The sequence below is a fragment of the Malaya genurostris genome, chromosome 2 (genome assembly GCF_030247185.1).
Source record: "Malaya genurostris strain Urasoe2022 chromosome 2, Malgen_1.1, whole genome shotgun sequence".
NCBI lineage: Eukaryota > Metazoa > Arthropoda > Insecta > Diptera > Culicidae > Malaya > Malaya genurostris.
In genome coordinates this window covers 161,693,560-161,711,503 of record NC_080571.1, presented here as the reverse complement: position 1 = coordinate 161,711,503, position 17,944 = coordinate 161,693,560, and the positions used below count along the sequence as shown (strand labels likewise).

Sequence of the window (17,944 nt, the reverse complement as noted above, 5' to 3'; positions counted from 1 at the left end):
TCCAGTGGATAACACCGAAAATTTATTTGCCTTTAAAATGTTCGTTTCTCTTTCAAGTTGATGAGTAGTTGAATGTTCATGGCTAAAGTAAGTTTCACTTTAAAGTTTACGGTTACTTATGGTACTTTATTCAGGAGTCTGCGTTACCTTAACCGATGCGTATGGCCATATGACGAATAAATTGTAATAGTTTTGGGTAAAACTTTAAACTTTATTCCAGTTTTGGGTCCAACTTTGAAGTCCTTTCGAAAGTAGGAATTGCATAAAATTAAATAATTTTGTCCTTGTCAATTTAAATCTTTTTGAGCTAAAGATTGAGCTTTGAAAATTGATTCGATACTGGAACGGGAATCAAGAAATCGATGAAACCAGATAAATTCACTTGAGTAGCTGAAAAGTTTAAAAATCGTAGTGCGAATTAAATCCGAATCGAAAATGAAATAAGTTTATTTGGGTATCGACTATCCAAACCTGCGAACCTGATACACCTAATAAATTTATGTGAAACGGACATTTTTATAATTTTTTATTAGTCATATCTAAAATTCCCTAAACCGGATGTTAGATCTGACTAAAAAACAAGATGTTTTATAGGATCTAAAACTATTTTTTTTTTGGTTCTCAGATTTTACTTGAATCTTAGATCGGTTCAGCCATCTAAGAAAAACATGAGTTAAACAAGTTCAATTTTTCACATATCATCCTATACTTCCGGAACCAGAAGTCGAATACAAACATAATTCGGGAACCTTGGTTGAGAGCATACGACTTTTCATATGAATCTGAGTGTATAAAAACAGTTGAGTCATCTCCGAGAAAATCAAGTGTCCTAACGCATTTGCTGATCTCGACGAATGGATTCGAATGGTACAAGGGTGTTATGTTATCAATTAAATTGTTAAAATCAATATAATTATGGAATTGCTGCTAGGTGGATTAAGTTCAACTAAATAAATTCAAATGTTTTGTATGACAAAAAGCATCACTCAAACCACATTTTGAAATTTTTTCGTGTAACAAATAACGAAAAGGAAAACGTTGGGGTCTGGTTTTTTATATGTATAAAGAGCGTGCAAAATTTGAAAAAAAATTGTGCAATAGTTTTTAAATCACGATGAAAAGGGACTTTCAAAACCTGCTTTTGAGAAAAATTCGATTAATGTTCGTTAATTATAAAATCAATGATCAAGGATCAAACCTTTTTAAAAAGATCATATTTTTCATTTTTATTTGTTATAATTGATCATGTTTTGCCAAGTCAATAAAAACAATAATCTTGGGCATGCGTACCGAAATCTCACTTCTTCGCAGCAAAAGGCCCATAACTTGCTGAGTTTTGTTCCGATGGACACTCTCCGATGGTCGTTACTCTTTCATGTTGATGAGTAGTTGAATATTCAACTTTGCTATTCTCTTCTGCGAAAAATTGACAGCTCGGCACGCTGGCCCAAGATTAATGTTTTTATTTTTTTTTTACTGTCTTGAAATGATTTATTATAACAAATTTTAAAAGGAAAAATATGATTGTGTAATGAATTGTTCACAATTCCTATTTTAAACGATTTTTTTCTCAAAAGCAGAATTTGGAAGTCCGTGTCCATCGTCACTAATGCACCGATTTTTTTTTTCAAATTTTGCACACATAAAAAAACAGACTCCAACGTTTTCCTTTTTGTTATTTTTTGCACGAAAAATATTCAAAATGTAATTTGAATGAAGCTTCTTATCTTAAAAAACAGTAGAATTTATTTTGTTGATCGAAGTTTTGTAAAAAACGTGCTTCATTTACCTAGCCTTGAAATGATATCATTTTTTATCAATCCGCATGTGTTTTTGCATAAAGAGTGTTTCAGTTCTTATGACATTATTTTAAACGGCTATTTGAGATTTCAATTACTCATCACTCTGTAATGTCGAAGCTAAAAATTAGATCTAAATTTGTGTCAATCGATTGAATATTGATGTCGAAGTAAGTTCGAGTTATTCAGGAATCAGCCTAACCCGAACCGATTAGTATCGCCATATCACAAATAAATTGTTACAGTTTTGAGTCCAATTTTAAAGCTTCTCGGGATTGCCATCTTCTATATCGCTTTGAATTTCAAAAATACATCAGAATTTAAGAATATGATAAAATTAATTAATTTTGTCTTTGTCAATTTAATTTTTTTTGAGCTAGATAATCGGTGTAGGTAAAGTCAGATAAATTCAAATGAGTAGCTGTATAGTTTACATTTGTTGCAAGTTTCATGGAAAATTTGTTTAGGATATGTCAATAAAAAAATATTTTTTTAGAAACTAAATTCTATGAAATGGAATGAACATCCAACTTCAATATTTTGAAAAATCTACGATTCTTTCAGTTTAAGACTACCAATGTTTAGTTTTATAAATGAATAGACCGAAATGAAATTAAATGTTTTTCTGGTGATGTTATCTTAATTTATACCCTGCAGGGCCAATAACAAATTTTCCGTCGAATTAGGTAGTATTGAAAAAAAATGTAGGGACTCATCAAGAAAACTCTATTATCAGCGTAACGGCAACCTTCATGCATAAGTTTTGTTTTTGAAGCATGCACATTTTCGAGCATTAGACCCTGCCCGCTCCTTAAGATATGATGTAATCTACGTTGTATTGAGAACTATCCATTATGCAGTTAAAGATTTTCCGAACAACTTTCGTGTAAACGTTTTTGACAGATACTGTAAATATTACATTACACAAGCTACACATGGTAGAGTGATTTTCAATACATTTTTGTTTTGCAAATAACTTTTGTTTTGCGCATTAAAAGGTAAGTACGAGTTTTACTTTTAAATTTGCTCAGATTTCAGAAATCGATAGTTTATTAATGTTAATACTTTTGTAGTTACAAAACGCCTTCTAAAAAAACAGATTTTGATTTGTCTGTCCTCCATTAAATTATTAAAAATTGATCGATAACATCACTCTCGAAAACAATTTTAATTCTATATGCACAGTGCTTAGAAGAGCAACTCCAGATTTATTTGCTTTCATAATGTTCGTTACTCTTTCATGTTGATGAGTAGTTGAATATTCAACTTTGCTATTCTCTTCTGCGAAAAATTGAGAGCTCGGCACGCAGGCCCAAGATTAATGTTTTCATTGACTTGAAAACTTGACAATACTGTCTTGAAATGATTTATTATAACAAATTTTAAAAGGAAAAATATGATTGTGTAATGAATTGTTCACAATTCCAATTTTAAACGATTTTTTTCACAAAAGCAGAATTTGGAAGTCCGTGTCCATCGTCACTAATGCACCGATTTTTTTTTCAAATTTTGCACACATAAAAAAACAGACTCCAACGTTTTTCTTTTTGTTATTTTTTGCACGAAAAATATTCAAAATGTAATTTGAATGAAGCTTCTTATCTTAAAAAACAGTAGAATTTATTTTGTTGATAGAAGTTTTGTAAAAAACGTGCTTCATTTACCTAGCCTTGAAATGATATCATTTTTTATCAATCCGCATGTGTTTTTGCATAAAGAGTGTTTCAGTTCTTATGACATTATTTTAAACGGCTATTTGAGATTTCAATTACTCATCACTCTGTAATGTCGAAGCTAAAAATTAGATCTAAATTTGTGTCAATCGATTGAATATTGATGTCGAAGTAAGTTCGAGTTATTCAGGAATCAGCCTAACCCGAACCGATTAGTATCGCCATATCACAAATAAATTGTTACAGTTTTGAGTCCAATTTTAAAGCTTCTCGGGATTGCCATCTTCTATATCGCTTTGAATTTCAAAAATACATCAGAATTTAAGAATATGATAAAATTAATTAATTTTGTCTTTGTCAATTTAATTTTTTTTGAGCTAGATAATCGGTGTAGGTAAAGTCAGATAAATTCAAATGTGTAGCTGTATAGTTTACATTTGTTGCAAGTTTCATGGAAAATTTGTTTAGGATATGTCAATAAAAAAAAATTTTTTTAGAAACTAAATTCTATAAAATGGAATGAACATCCAACTTCAATATTTTGAAAAATCTACGATTCTTTCAGTTTAAGACTACCAATGTTTAGTTTTATAAATAAATAGACCGAAATGAAATTAAATGTTTTTCTGGTGATGTTATCTTAATTTATACCCTGCAGGGCCAATAACAAATTTTCCGTCGAATTTGGTAGTATTGAAAAAAAATGTAGGGACTCATCAAGAAAACTCTATTATCAGCGTAACGGCAACCTTCATGCATAAGTTTTGTTTTTGAAGCATGCACATTTTCGAGCATTATATAACCATTGTCAGTTCCGGGCATTAATCATTGCAACGATGCTGAAGAAACTTTGTCATGAAACCATGAACAGTTCTGAGCATTAGTCAGCGCAGCAATGCTGTAGAAACAAAGTTATTTTTTAACAGACACTAGTTATTGCAACCATGCCAGTGATAGTGGTCTTGGATTTCGGTAGAACTTCAAGGGAAAATCGGATGAACTTTCTACTTCAAATCGCAAGCTCAGTTTGTACTTAATTAAATTTTCGGGCTTCACCCGAAAGAAAATGCTCGAAGGTTTAAAAACATAAAGAGTGCAGTAAGTCTCGGGCGTCGGCCCTTAAACAGTTCAAGAGTTGGTCAGTTTCAAAAAGTTCGCGGAGAGCAGCCACAAGTCACGGTCGTTCTTGTTTAGAGTATAGCCGAGTAAACGAAAAAAAAACAAAATATTATGCATTGTGCGAGTAACACTAAAAGTAAAACGTCGTTTACGTGTTTATAATCATTTTAAGTAGTACCATTTCGAGCACAACATCGTATTAGAAAGAGAATCTGCTAAATGCGACAAGAACAAACAAAACGAAAAACAGTATGGAATTGTGATAAAAAGAGAGTCTGCTAAGTGTCACTGTGCTTTCTAACGCACGAAAACAGTTTTGAATTGTGATAAGAAGAGAGCCTGCTAAATGCTATTTTATGTAAACAAAACATACAGCACAGAAAGCGTAGATTCACTTTAAGGTTACCGAGAAAGGATAACAAGTGATAACAGGTTTCTGCAAAGAAGAACGAGCCATTAGTACTAAAGACGACACGTTACCCAGACTTCGAGACAAGCAACAATTCGATCACCCCACAGATAAAGAAACACTAGAAGCATACCATGGAACAGGATGGCGTCAAAAGAGAAAACACACGCGAGGACCAGCGTAAGGTTAGTAAATTAAATTTGCGAATAGCCAAAAACGAAAACAAAACAATAAACTACAAGGTTTTGTTTAAGCCATAGATGTGGAACAAGGCAGCAATAAATTTTATTGATCGAACAGTTCAATCAATCGTCACACGTTTGAATCCGCAACTGCGCGAAAGTCTTCTTAGATTGATGATTATTAAAAACCAACACCAAAAACGCGAACCCAAAATAAAAAACTCTATTTGTCTTGATTTATAATTATTTGTAGCCGACGTGATTACATCTTGCGATACGGATTTCGGTATTAAGCTTCTCTTCGACAAACTTGTGTTCAAGTTCAAAACGATATAAAAAATAAAAATACAAGCAGATTTTTCTTTTAGCGTTCAGTTTCTCTACCATTCTGCGATTTCGGTTGAACGATAAACTTTTTCTCATTATTGATAGAGTTCATTTTATTTAATATGAAATAATATTATAATTTATATAATTCTTAAGCACTCAAAAGTAGTTGCAAATTTCTGAGGCGAAAACAACATAACATAGAATTTCAAATCGTTTTATAGAACTTTTTATATTACTGTCTAGCAAAGCAACAACCCACATCTAGGACACGTAGGACTGAAACGTTAACTATAATTTCGTTTCTATTTATAGATTCGCGTTATTCCAACAGTTTTGCTTTTGCATCTATTGACCAATCAAAGCAATGCTTTCTTTTTAATATATCGCTTACTCCTTCAAAACCGTCATCCATAGCACGGAAATCCGGTATGTCGGAGATTTTTAGCAGACAAAATCGGACACTGTTCGCTACTAATCAAAATTTAATTAATATATAATTGAAAATACATGGCTTGAAACATTCAAATCGAAACGTAGAAACATGTTATGTATTATAAAATTTATTTTATTATTTTATCAAATGGTAAAATAATATTAATAATTGATGCAAAATAGACTGACCACATTTCTACGTGTAGAGTTTCTGATTCGTACCTCTATATAAAAAATAAAGATGTGTTCCACATCAAAGCAAAATATGTTTTTAGATTCCGCACGGTAACAGCTGTCCAACAAGCAATATATTTTCAAAATTAGTCTATTTTCAACGGAAACATCGATATTGTTGTGCAAGAGACTTTTCAATAGTTTTGAGCGCTGTATGACAAAGCAACATTTTGATTCAAATTTGATTCGAATTGCAGTTTTGACATTACAGTGTAACGAGTGAATAGAAATTTAAATTGCCGATTGAAAATTATGTCACTAAAATTATGTCATGAAAACTAAAACTCCGAAGAATATTTTTGCAAAAAACACATGTGGAGTCTAAAAAAGTCATCATCTCACTGCTAGGGGGATAAAGGAACTTTTCTGGATTAGCATCAAATAGACAAAGCAAATGTTAAGCACTTGGTTGAAAAAATGATGCCTACTTTTAGGCATAAACACTAAAGCATGCTTTGGGAATTACTCGATTACTCGAATTGGTGTCAGAAATAGGCCCAAAAAAGTGTCAAAAATTACTTATTACAAAGATAAAACTATTTTTATGGTTTTTTTTTAATGGAGGATTAAAAATATTTATAGTAGAGATTCAATTAACGGATAAAATTTGTTTTAGGTTGTATGTATTACGCGCCATTTTATTCTTCACTTATGGTCCCCTTTTAGTCATAAGTATAGTATCTGTGTTTAAACTGCCTAAAATAAAGCGACTGAAAGGACTATCAGGGCAAATAATTCTGGCCTGTACTGTGCCGATGCAAGACAAATCATTGCATAAGGCGCTAGTCTTACATCCCAGTTGTAGTATGGTTGAACCCCTATATTTAGCAATTCTTTGCTGTACATTCGTCGTTGCTTAGAGATTTAAATATTTCTGTACAATTAGAGCACGAACAGAAAACATGCGTAAACGGAGACCATTTAGAACTATATTAATACATAACATACCTTGTTTTCAGGAAAGGCATTGCAACTCCTGCAGCAGTCGCCACTAAAAGCAGAACAACTTGGAGCACGGTTAATACAATATTAATAAGTTTAACAACAACGGCCCGTGCGTTAGAATTGTCTATTCCTTCAACTGTAACATATTGTTGCTGTGACATGTGCTCCATTTTGGAAACCTGAAAGATAATAAAAGCTTTGACATGCGCCTCATTCTAGAAACTTGAAAAAAACTGTATATTCAACAGGTTGATTGATAAATCCCCGTTCTGCGCTCCTTTGGCGTTTATAATTATAAGCCTGCGCGAAAATAGTATTAGTTAGCACAATTGAAAATGATAAATAATGATCAGCCTATAATTCCTGATGATCGGCATTTTTAAACAATCGTTACACTTTTAAATCCGCAATAGCGCAAGATTCTGGTTAGATTGAACAAACGCCGCACACGTTACTCTGTTTGTTTAGATTTGTAGCCGACGAAATTACATGATTCTGGTTAGATTGAACAAACGCCGCACACGTTACTCTGTTTGTTTAGATTTGTAGCCGACGAAATTACATGAATATACCGAATGTATGCAAATATATCGATACGGATTTCGATATTTAAAACTCTTAGCGGATGGCAACTAAAATTTTGGAATTTCTTTCTCAAGCTCACAAAAAAAGACAAACATACAATCAACAAACATTGTTGATTGTTGAAAAAAAATAGTGAACATTTGAAAACTGTCCGTAATCATGTCAACTTTGCGATTGCATCTCTGAATTCTACCAATCAACTGTTAGCAATTCGTGGCTCTCCATTTATTTTTGCACACCAAGGAGCTCAAAGAATCTTTGATTAGGCGGTCGGTCGATTTAATGGGTTGTGGTTTTAGGGTACAAATGGGATCGAATGGGTATTGAAGAACAAAAGTGTTTTTTGCCGCAATGCGATGACGCTTTATCCGGGCAAAATACGTATTGTTCATCAGCATGATGTTTTTAAAAAAACGCTATCTAAATTTTCGCTATTCTGGTACACATTTTGATTGTTTGTCAACCCAAATGGCCGAACCATGGCTTAGAAATGCCTTTCTCGGAAATGATAATGTACAGCATCACATTCTGTTCAAACTGTATAAACGGATATTTTATGAACATTCAGGTGTTTTGTTGGTTTGTGCAAAAAGCACATATTTTATTTCTATTTCTTCGCGTTTCGCCTTCGGCTCGTCAGTGCTTAAAGCAGTTCAACTTAAGCCGCTAAGCAGACGCAAAGTTTGCACTTCTTATGCAACCCTTAAATAATATTGCACAAGTACTATATTATTTCTGACGTCTCAGGCGTAAACGAGTGACGGCTTATAGTAGTAACTATAACTTATAGTCAGCAGACCGTCGCAGAATGTGAACATTTAGAGATTTTGTTGGTTTGTGCAAAAAGCACATATTTTATTTCTATTTCTTCGCGTTTCGCCTTCGGCTCGTCAGTGCTTAAAGCAGTTCAAATTGAACTGCCATCTTGTGCCTAGCAGTTCAACTTAAAGCGCTAAGCAGACGCAAAGTTTGCACTGCTTATGCAACCCTTAAATAATATTGCACAAGTGCTATATTATTTCCGACGTCTCAGGCGTAAACGAGTGACGGCTTATTACTGGCCGTCGCAGAATGTGAACATTTAGGGGTTTTGTTGGATTGTGCAAAAAGCACATATTTTAATTCTATTTCTTCGCGTTTCGCCTTCTGCTCGTCAGTGCTTAAAGCAGTTCAAATTGAACTGCCATCTCGTGCCTAGCAGTTTAATTTAAATCGCTAAGCAGACGCAAAGTTTGCACTACTTATGCAACCCTTAAATAATATTGCACAAGTGCTATATTATTTCCGACGTCTCAGGCGTAAACGAGTGACGGCTGCTAGGCACGAGATGGCAGTTCTGCGATTTCGGTTGAAGCAATAAACTATTTCTCATTATCAATCGAGTTCATCTAATACAAATTAGAAATTAATCTAAAGCACTCAAAATTTATCCAGGGGTAGTTGTCAATTTCTCATGGGGAAACGACATAACATGGAATTCCGAGCTTGCATGACACAAGATCAGAGCATACCAATTAACGGCTGAGGCCAGTGTGTTTTAAGACGTTTTAAAGGTTTTTTTTAGTGTGTTTTAAGACGCTTCAAATCTGATTTTCTCAGAAACGGTGACGAATATCAAAAAACCCGACTGACAATCTCTTAGAAAATTAGTTATTCTGTGAAAATTTCAGAATGACTTTAGTGGTCAGGAAGGTTTTTTTTTCTGAAAGAAGAATTGCATAGCTGAAAACGGCAACTTTCAACTTGTTCATTGAATATCTCGCTTTCAAAAGCATGGATCAAAAATCTATCCTGACAATGTCTAGATAATTTAGTTTGGATGCGATTAGTGCATAAAACATATATGTTGTCGCGATAAAAATGAAGTGAATATTATTTTTGTAATAATAAATCCATTTCTATGGCGGCTCAATTTATTTCTGCTTTTGTATTCTTGGTAACGTAACGAAACATGAAGGAGAAATAAAATCGGCTCAGCAAGGCTGCCAATCCAGCGGTAGCTTTATTGGATTTTATGTGATGTAGTCAATTTGTACTTCCGGTGAAACCCTCAACGAGTGAACACGTCGTATCGTGTTAGTGCGATGAAAATTCGAGTATTTCGTGAGAAAGAAAGGATTTTCATCCGTACTTCGGTGACTCCACGTTGTCACATAGCGAGGGTTTCACTTGTAGTCCATTGAAAAGAAAGTCCATTGGACTATAAACAAAAGCTAACTGGCAATATAGCTACATCGCTGTGCCATCAATCGGCGTCATCTCAAGTGAAGTGACGCCACCAGAAGTGAAGAAGAAGAAGAAGAAGTAGTCAACTTGTAACAGAAAATACAAATAAGAAACCCGCGGTACGAAAAGCCGCACAGACAGACGAACCCTGTCCAGGAGGACATCATTTGAAAGAGCCGAACCAGCGATACTAGATTGACTGAGGATGACACTATGTCAACACCTACTTTTTAACTTAGGAAGTGTTCGAAACTCCTTATAATATATCAGTTTTTCTAGAGCAGGAGCTGTTTATTGCTTTGTTTAATAACGGTTACTTACCAGGAATTGACAAATATGTGCCTTCGAGAGAGTCGCCTGAATCTAATTTGTATGTTGACATGTGAACATAAGGATTTGCAGTTGGGCTTAATGGTGTAACGCTCTTTAGCATTTCTTCAAAGGAGCGCTTGGAGCGTTTCCTCAAGGCGAAATAACCATTCAATAGCGTTCATGGTGACGAGGACACCTTTCATTTGCGACTAGTTTGATCAAAATCGGTCCAGCCATCTCTGAAGCAACACACATACACACACGGACATTTGCTCAGTTCGTCGAGCTAAATCGATTGGTAAAAAACCAATCATTCGGCCATCCGGGAATCGGAAATTTTTCCTAGTTTGAGCGAATTCTATACCTATTTTTTATATTTATAAAAAAAGGTAAAACATTAAACTATTTGAGGTACCATAGACAGAACATTCACGCTGACAAAATGAAATTTATGCAAAAGTATTCTTTGACACGCATGATAGAGCGCGGTCGAATTTCCTTGCGCGGTCGAATTTCCTTATCGAATGTAAAAAAAACTACTGGTCTGGAATTACTGCCAATACATATTGGCAGTAATTCCAGACCAGTAATCAACTTAATATACAAGAAAGTCCACCTTGACGTAGCCCTCTCCGAGATTCGAAGGGACTCGAGAGCGTCCCAGATACTCGGACGTAGCACACTCTATCCATCGTTGCTTTTAACAATCGCGTCAGTTTATCCGCGAAACCGTATTTGTGCAATATCTGCCATAGCTGTTCTCGATCGATTGTGTCGCATGCCGCTTTAAAGTCAATGAATAGGTGATGCGAGGGTACGTTGTATTCACGACACTTCTGCAGTTGGATATGTGATCCGTAGTGGCGCGGGCTCCAGTAAATCCAGTCATACGAATTCCTTAGCTATTGGTGAAAGACTACGGCAAACGATTTGTGAGAGAACCTTGTAGGCGGCGATGAGCAATGTGATTGCGCGGTAATTGCAACAATCTAGCTTATCGCTCTTTTGTAGACGGGACATACTACTCCATCCATCCATTCCTGCGATTTCTACCCAAATCTTGGAAATCATCCACTGCAGCGCTATAGCCAGTGCTTCTCCTCCATGTTTGAGCAGCTCGCCTGGCAACTGGTCATTGCCCTTCGGCTTTGTTGTTCCTCAGCTTGCCGATCTTCTCACTTATCTCCAGATCAGGTGCTGGAAATCTGTCGTTGGCTGAGCGTGCTCCCAGATTGATTCCTGTGTCGTTCTATCTTGTGCTTCGCCATTCAGATGCTCGTCATAGTACTGCTTCCACCTGTCGATCACCTCACGTGAGAAGGTTACCACTGGTATTTCTGCACATTTCTGCCTGTGGCTTGTAGCCTCTACGTGAGCGGTTCACCTTCTCATAAAATTTCCGTGTATCATTTGCGCGGTACAGCTGTTCCATCGCTTTGCGATCTTGGTCTTCCTGGCGGCGCTTTTTCCTTCGGAAAACCGTGTTCTGTCTGTTTCGTGCCTATCTGTATCGTTCCTTGTTCGCTCTAGTGCGCTGTTGCAGCATCCTCGCTCTTGCTGCATTCTTCTCTTCGACCAACTGCTGACATTCGCCGTCAAACCAGTCATTTACTCGATTCGATAACCTAGAACGGTTGTAGCAAATATTGCCCTGGAAGGTGTGATTTGAAGAGCGAGGATCGACACGAGTGGCACGATCTTCCGAAAGTCCGTACAACTTTTTGGCTTCGCTGACGATATTGATATTGTGACACGTAACCTTGAGAAGATGATGGAAATCTACATCGGACTAAAAGCTGAAGATAGGCGTATTGGACTGGCCATATATAAGTCGAAAATTTGTTTTATGACCAGTCCGATATGTATTTTGATATATGAGAGCAAGAGGCTCTAGAGAAGAAACACTACGCCTCCCACCACAAATATTGATAGATATCGAGGTGGTTGACGAGTTCGTGTATTTGGGCTTACTGGTGTCCAGCAGAGAAATTTATAGACGTATTTTGGCAGGGAATCGTGCGTACTTTGGACTCAGAAAAACCCTCCGATCGAGAAAAGTACGCCACCGCACGAAATTGACCATCTACAAAACGCTCATTAGTTCTCTATGGCCACAAGACCTGGACTATGCTGGCAGAGGACCAACGCGCCTTCAGTGTTTTCAAAAGAAAGGCTTTAAAATTCGTTGAAACAGAAAAGCCATATTCCATATTAAAAATAAAATAAGAACTTTTTTTCACTTGACAATGTTTATTCTAGTTTCCAACCCAAATAATAATAAAGCACGGTCGAATTTCCTTATTAAATATTAGAATAAATTAATGGACTGGAAAAATTAAATTAAATATATTTCATTTGGTTATATTATTATTTTTCTTCGTTTTACTAGCTATGTTACCATTGCTATGTTAGGAATAGGCTTTAAAATTCTTTGAAACAGAAAAGCCATATTCCATACTAAAAATAAAACAAGTACTTTTTTACTTGATGATGTTTATTCCAGTTTTTATTCAAATCCAATCCAATATTTAAAATAAAATAAGAACTTTTTTGCTTGATGATTTTTATTCCAGTTAATAAATCAATCCAATTTATGTAAAAGTATTTACTTGACACGTATGATAGAACACGGTCGAATTTCCTTATTAAATATTATAATAAATTATTGGACTGGAAAAATTCAATTAAATTAATTTCATTCGGTTATATTTCTATTTTTCTTCGTTTTACTAGCTTTTTTACTTTTTTTTACTGTTACCATGTTATGAATGGGTTTTAAAATTCGTTGAAACATAAAAACCATATTCCATATTAAAAATAAAATAAGAACCTTTTTTTACTTGATGATGTTTATTCCAGTTTTTTATAACATTCCAATTCTTTGTGCCAAATAAATTTTGTTCTGATCCTCGTAAAAGTATATTTTTAAATTTTGTTTTTAGCACCAGTGTTATGTTTTTGAAAGTTCAACGTGAACGGTAATAAATTACTGCTTGCATTCATTTCATTATTCGATTGATGGTAGTCAAGATTTTATTTCTGCTATAGCGAATTGCTACAGTTCGTTGTAATACTTATAATTTGGTATTGCAGAGCTATGCATCATTGCTCAAACATTAATGTATTAAATTATAAACGTCTGTTACTTAGAAAATAAATGAAATAATAAATATATTTTTTTATTGTATTCAATTTGTTAATTCCAACAAATTCGTTACATTGTAATTTTTTGCCACCGTGCATTTCTAACACCTTTTTAATACGAAACAGCAGCGCAAGCTAAAAAAAAAAAATTGGAATAGTTTATGCAAACTTTTTTAAATTAGCTTTAAACGGTTGTTTTGGTTAGTTTTATAATTTTGAATTGCATTTCGAGATTTTTTTTGCAAAATTTTGCCACAAACGCTGCTTTTTTCAAAATTATCCTCGAGGAACGGAACAGTAAATGTTAATACATTTCAAAAATTAATTACGACTCGAGAAAAGAAAAATCAAAATTTCAGAAATACATAGTTGCGACAAATTTAATTTGTAAATAATTCATCAAAAACGCGAAGCGCGCAGCTCACTACATTTTACCTTGAAAGTGTTTTAGCTTATCTTCACGCAATTTGCAGTATATAAACTTTTAAATGTTTTTTCAAAAGAGCCATCCGCAACAACGGGGTCAAATCGCACAACTGAAGGCTGTTTGCCTGTTGGCAATCAGTTCAGCACGAAAAGCTGCACAGGCAGACAGAACCTGTTCAGGATCAATTTGGAAGAGCCAAACCAGCGATACTAGATCCATTGAGGACACAACTTTTTGACTTAAGGAGTGTTCAAAGTATTGTTTTTTTTAGAGCAGGAGCTATTTATTGCTTTAATTAATATCTGTTACTTTCGAAGGCAGCTCAATAATCACTTTTGATCCTTTCCTATTACCACCAGAGATTTACAAAGATGTGCCTTTAAGAGAGTCGTCTGAATCTAACTTGTATGTTGACATGTAAACATAAGGATTTGCAGTTGGGCTTAATGGTGTAACGCTCTTTAGCATTTCTTCAAATGTGCGCTTGGAGAGTTCCCTTAAGGCAAAATTACCATTCAATAGCGTTCAGAGTGACGAGGAGACCTATGTTATATTTTTGTGATAATTTTAATTTCGGCTTGCATTGATTTCATTTATTAACTGTAAGTAGTCAAATTCTTATTTTTGCTATAGTAAATTGCTACAATCTGATGTAACCTTACTTTTTACTGAGCTATGCATTATGATTTCAACATTAATGTATTGAATTACACAGACTTTTAAATTATAACAACTGTTACTTAGAAAATATATAAAATAATTTTATTGTGTTCAATTTGTTTTTATTTCAACGTTATATCCAACAAATTTGTTACATTGTTTGATAGGTAATTTTTGCTCACGATATAATGCCACCATGCCACCGTGCTTTTCTAATACCTCTTTAAATACGAAAAAAGAGCGCAAGCAATAAAAAAAGTTCGGAAAAGTTTTAAAATTTAAAAATAGCTTTAAACGGTTGTTTTGGCTAGTTTTATAATTTTAAGTTGCACTTTGAGATTTTTTTGCGAAATTCTGCTATAAACGCTTTTTTTCAAAATCATCCTCGTGGAACGGAACAGTAAACGTAAATACATTTCAAAACTAATTACGACTCGGGAAAAGAAATATCAAAATTTTAGAATTACATAGTTGTGACAAATTTAATTTGTGAGATTTGTGAATAATTCATTAAAACGGGACGCGCGCAGTTCGCTGCATTTTACCTTAGGAGTGCTTCAGCTTATCTTCAAGCCATTTTGCAGTATATAAACTTTTAAATGTTTCTTCAAAAGAGCCATCCGCAACAATGGGGTCAAATCGAACAACGGAAGCCTGTGTGCCTTAACTGTTGGCAATCAAAACAGTTCATAACCCGCAGTACGAAAAACCGCACAGGCAGACGAACCCTGTCCCGGAGGGATTGACAAATATGTGCCTACGGGTGAGTCATTTAAATCTAACTTGTCTTTTGACATGTAAACATTTGCAGTTTGGCTTAATGCTCTTTAGCATTTCTTCAAATGTGCGCTTGGAGCGTTTCCTTAATTTTACCTGCAGTTCTGCAGTCTGAGAAAAGTTGCACAAAATTTTAACCGCTTTAGTTGACCAAATCGTCGCACAAAGCATAACAAAAATAGCCGGCACAAAGGAACCAGCAAAATATACACTGAGAAATCACTCTCAAGAGCAGCGGGCTCTCGTTTGTTGGATTGTAAAAAATCTGAGTTTTTGATTTGCACCCTTATATAGAAAATAAAAATGTTTTCAACATAAAAAAAACCGAACAAAAAATTTCGATTTTACAGGATCCTCAGACGTTATCGTCGCGCCGCATGTTTCTCGGCATTAAATTTAAACAATTCTTTTATAGTTGATCAATATAAGTTTATAAAAGTAAAAAGAATATGAAATTATTCAGCCATAGTTCTTAAGGAAGAGCAAAGATGCACCATAAAATGCGGAAAAGTAAGACGTAATAAACGTCATTTAAGTAAGCAGCAGATTTCTCGTAAATCTTTTCCTTCTACCCGTGGAGTCATATGTCAGAAAGTTAAGGCAAAGGTCGCTTCTTGTAGAACGTAAAAGTGCTTCGAAGACCTGCGTATTATGCCAATTCGGAAATATTTCTACCAAATGAATGTTTATTGCACTAGAAAAGGGAAATAAAATGCTGTAAGAAAATTTCAAATACATACACACGTTTTTTCAAGCACAGATATTTTATGTTTATTCTCACAATTTCAGGACGAATTATTTTTTTAATCTGCGACTGCAAAGATTATTGAATCTGTAATTGCAATGATTTGTAATTACCGTTTAAATTCATTTCCAAAACGAAGAAAATAGTTTTTAACACTTAAGTATAATGATACATTTTCCATAAACGCATATATTTTTGAGCCCTGGTTCTGGCACTAATGTTACATTTTTAAAGGTTCTACGTAAACGACAATACTTGGCTCCTACAACAGCGATCACAAATGCCTAAAGTGGTATTCTTTTGAGCTTCTAATTTTCCAATTATAGTTCCGTTAACAGGAAAAATTTTCCGAAACACAGAAAACCAAGAAAAGGTTTACAACACTGGGAAAACCATATTGTAGTATTGTAACTTTTTTTTAAAAGGATTTGTTATAAACTGATATCTGTTCTACAATGCATAGCTATTTATATGTGAGATTTAGGTTGTAGAATTTATGTGAGCAATTCGCCGGTACGTACGTTGGTTGTAAACAGTAGGTAGTCGACTGGCAAGACTTGATTCTACATGTGTTTGTTTGTTTTGACGTAGTTACGTTAGTTCTATTGTTTCAATAATTATGTTTCAACAAGAACTTGAAATTTTGAATATATCTGTAAATTGTTTTAACCGTTGCTTCTTCATTTTTTTTAAAAGGCACGGATGGGATAGCCATCAATTTTTAGGTTTCAATAGAAGCTTTAAAATAAAATTTTTAAATTTTTTCCTATTTAACTTTTTTGGATTATTTTGTATTTTTAATTTGTAATTTGTAATTTGTGTATTTTTTTTAAGAGTGGTCTATCAATATAATGGTAATAATGTATGCACAACGTCAGCATGTTTGGGACCACTATAATTGGAGATTCTTAAAAGTTGAAGAAACTGAAGATGAGGAAGTCGAAGGTTTGCAATAAGCACGGCGTCAATATATAATGGAAATTCGCATCAAGCTTGGGATTATCAGGATTTTTTTATGAGATTCCATCTTCAGAAAAGCACTGTTTTGATGGTCTTAAAAATTATTCGGCCTGATTCAGATGTCGATGAAACAAGGTTTGCAATTTTGAATACTAGAATGCATATTTTATGAAGGTACGATTTGGTTGTTATTATAGATCACGACACATCTGTCTGTTTGGGCAGCTACTGATGTCTCTTTGTTACTCCAGGCTTGCTCAAACAAATCAAAATAGAGTCGGTGTGTCATTTCATGCGTTTGTATTCAATCATAAGCCATCATCATAACCTCACTCAACTGTACTTTCCCCCTCCTTTCCCTACATTCCTACCTTCTCGCTCAAAACTGGCCTGCTCTTCGCACTCTTTCTCTATTTTTCCATCCTCTACAATACCTTCCTTTTACCACCGTCTAAAAATTCTTCACTTTCCTCAGCGTTATCTCATAGAATATTATAAGTTACTCACGGTACCGGAGACTTGTGAACTTAGCCTATGAATCATCTCAATTACGTCGCCATTTTGCCAACGGCAAACACACGATCGCTGCTCTCTCTCGGCGATCGTTCAGCTGCAGCAATCAACCTGTTCATAAGCAACTCAAAGACGTCGCTCGTTCAGTCAGCATTCACTTTCCGGTATCCAACTCCGCGAGTTGCGCACTAAGTCCAGCCACGGTACTTTTCTCGCACCGTATGCGTCAGCTCTGTCCACCGTCAACAATGCTCGGATCAAACGAGAAGGGTCAGGCCACCAAACTTGAAGTACGAGAATGGTTGTCTGTCCGCGCGCCGCTTGGGTCGATGGTAGCACGCCTGCCAACGCAATGATTTGGGCCTTTGCCGAAAAAATGCGAGGCGAATCAAAAATAACAAAACCCTGAAATAATAGCTATATTGAATCTTTTCGTGACGACCCTCTTTGGTGAGTTATGCAATATTTTCCG

General features: G+C 34.9%; 1 protein-coding gene across 6 annotated transcripts in view; it reads right to left on the bottom strand.

The window, feature by feature from the left end:
• The window catches only part of LOC131431585 (transmembrane and coiled-coil domains protein 2), a 216,456-nt gene that overhangs the window by 46,473 nt on the left and 152,039 nt on the right, over nucleotides 1–17,944 (bottom strand). For 5 of the 6 annotated variants that reach the window (XM_058597398.1, XM_058597403.1, XM_058597399.1 and 2 more), the window contains one exon: nucleotides 7,127–7,302. The exons of the other annotated variant lie outside the window; for it this stretch is intronic. In XM_058597398.1, the coding sequence (XP_058453381.1) occupies nucleotides 7,127–7,302 (176 nt within the window). The remainder of the gene's footprint in view (nucleotides 1–7,126; nucleotides 7,303–17,944) is intronic. 6 annotated transcript variants of the gene reach the window in all.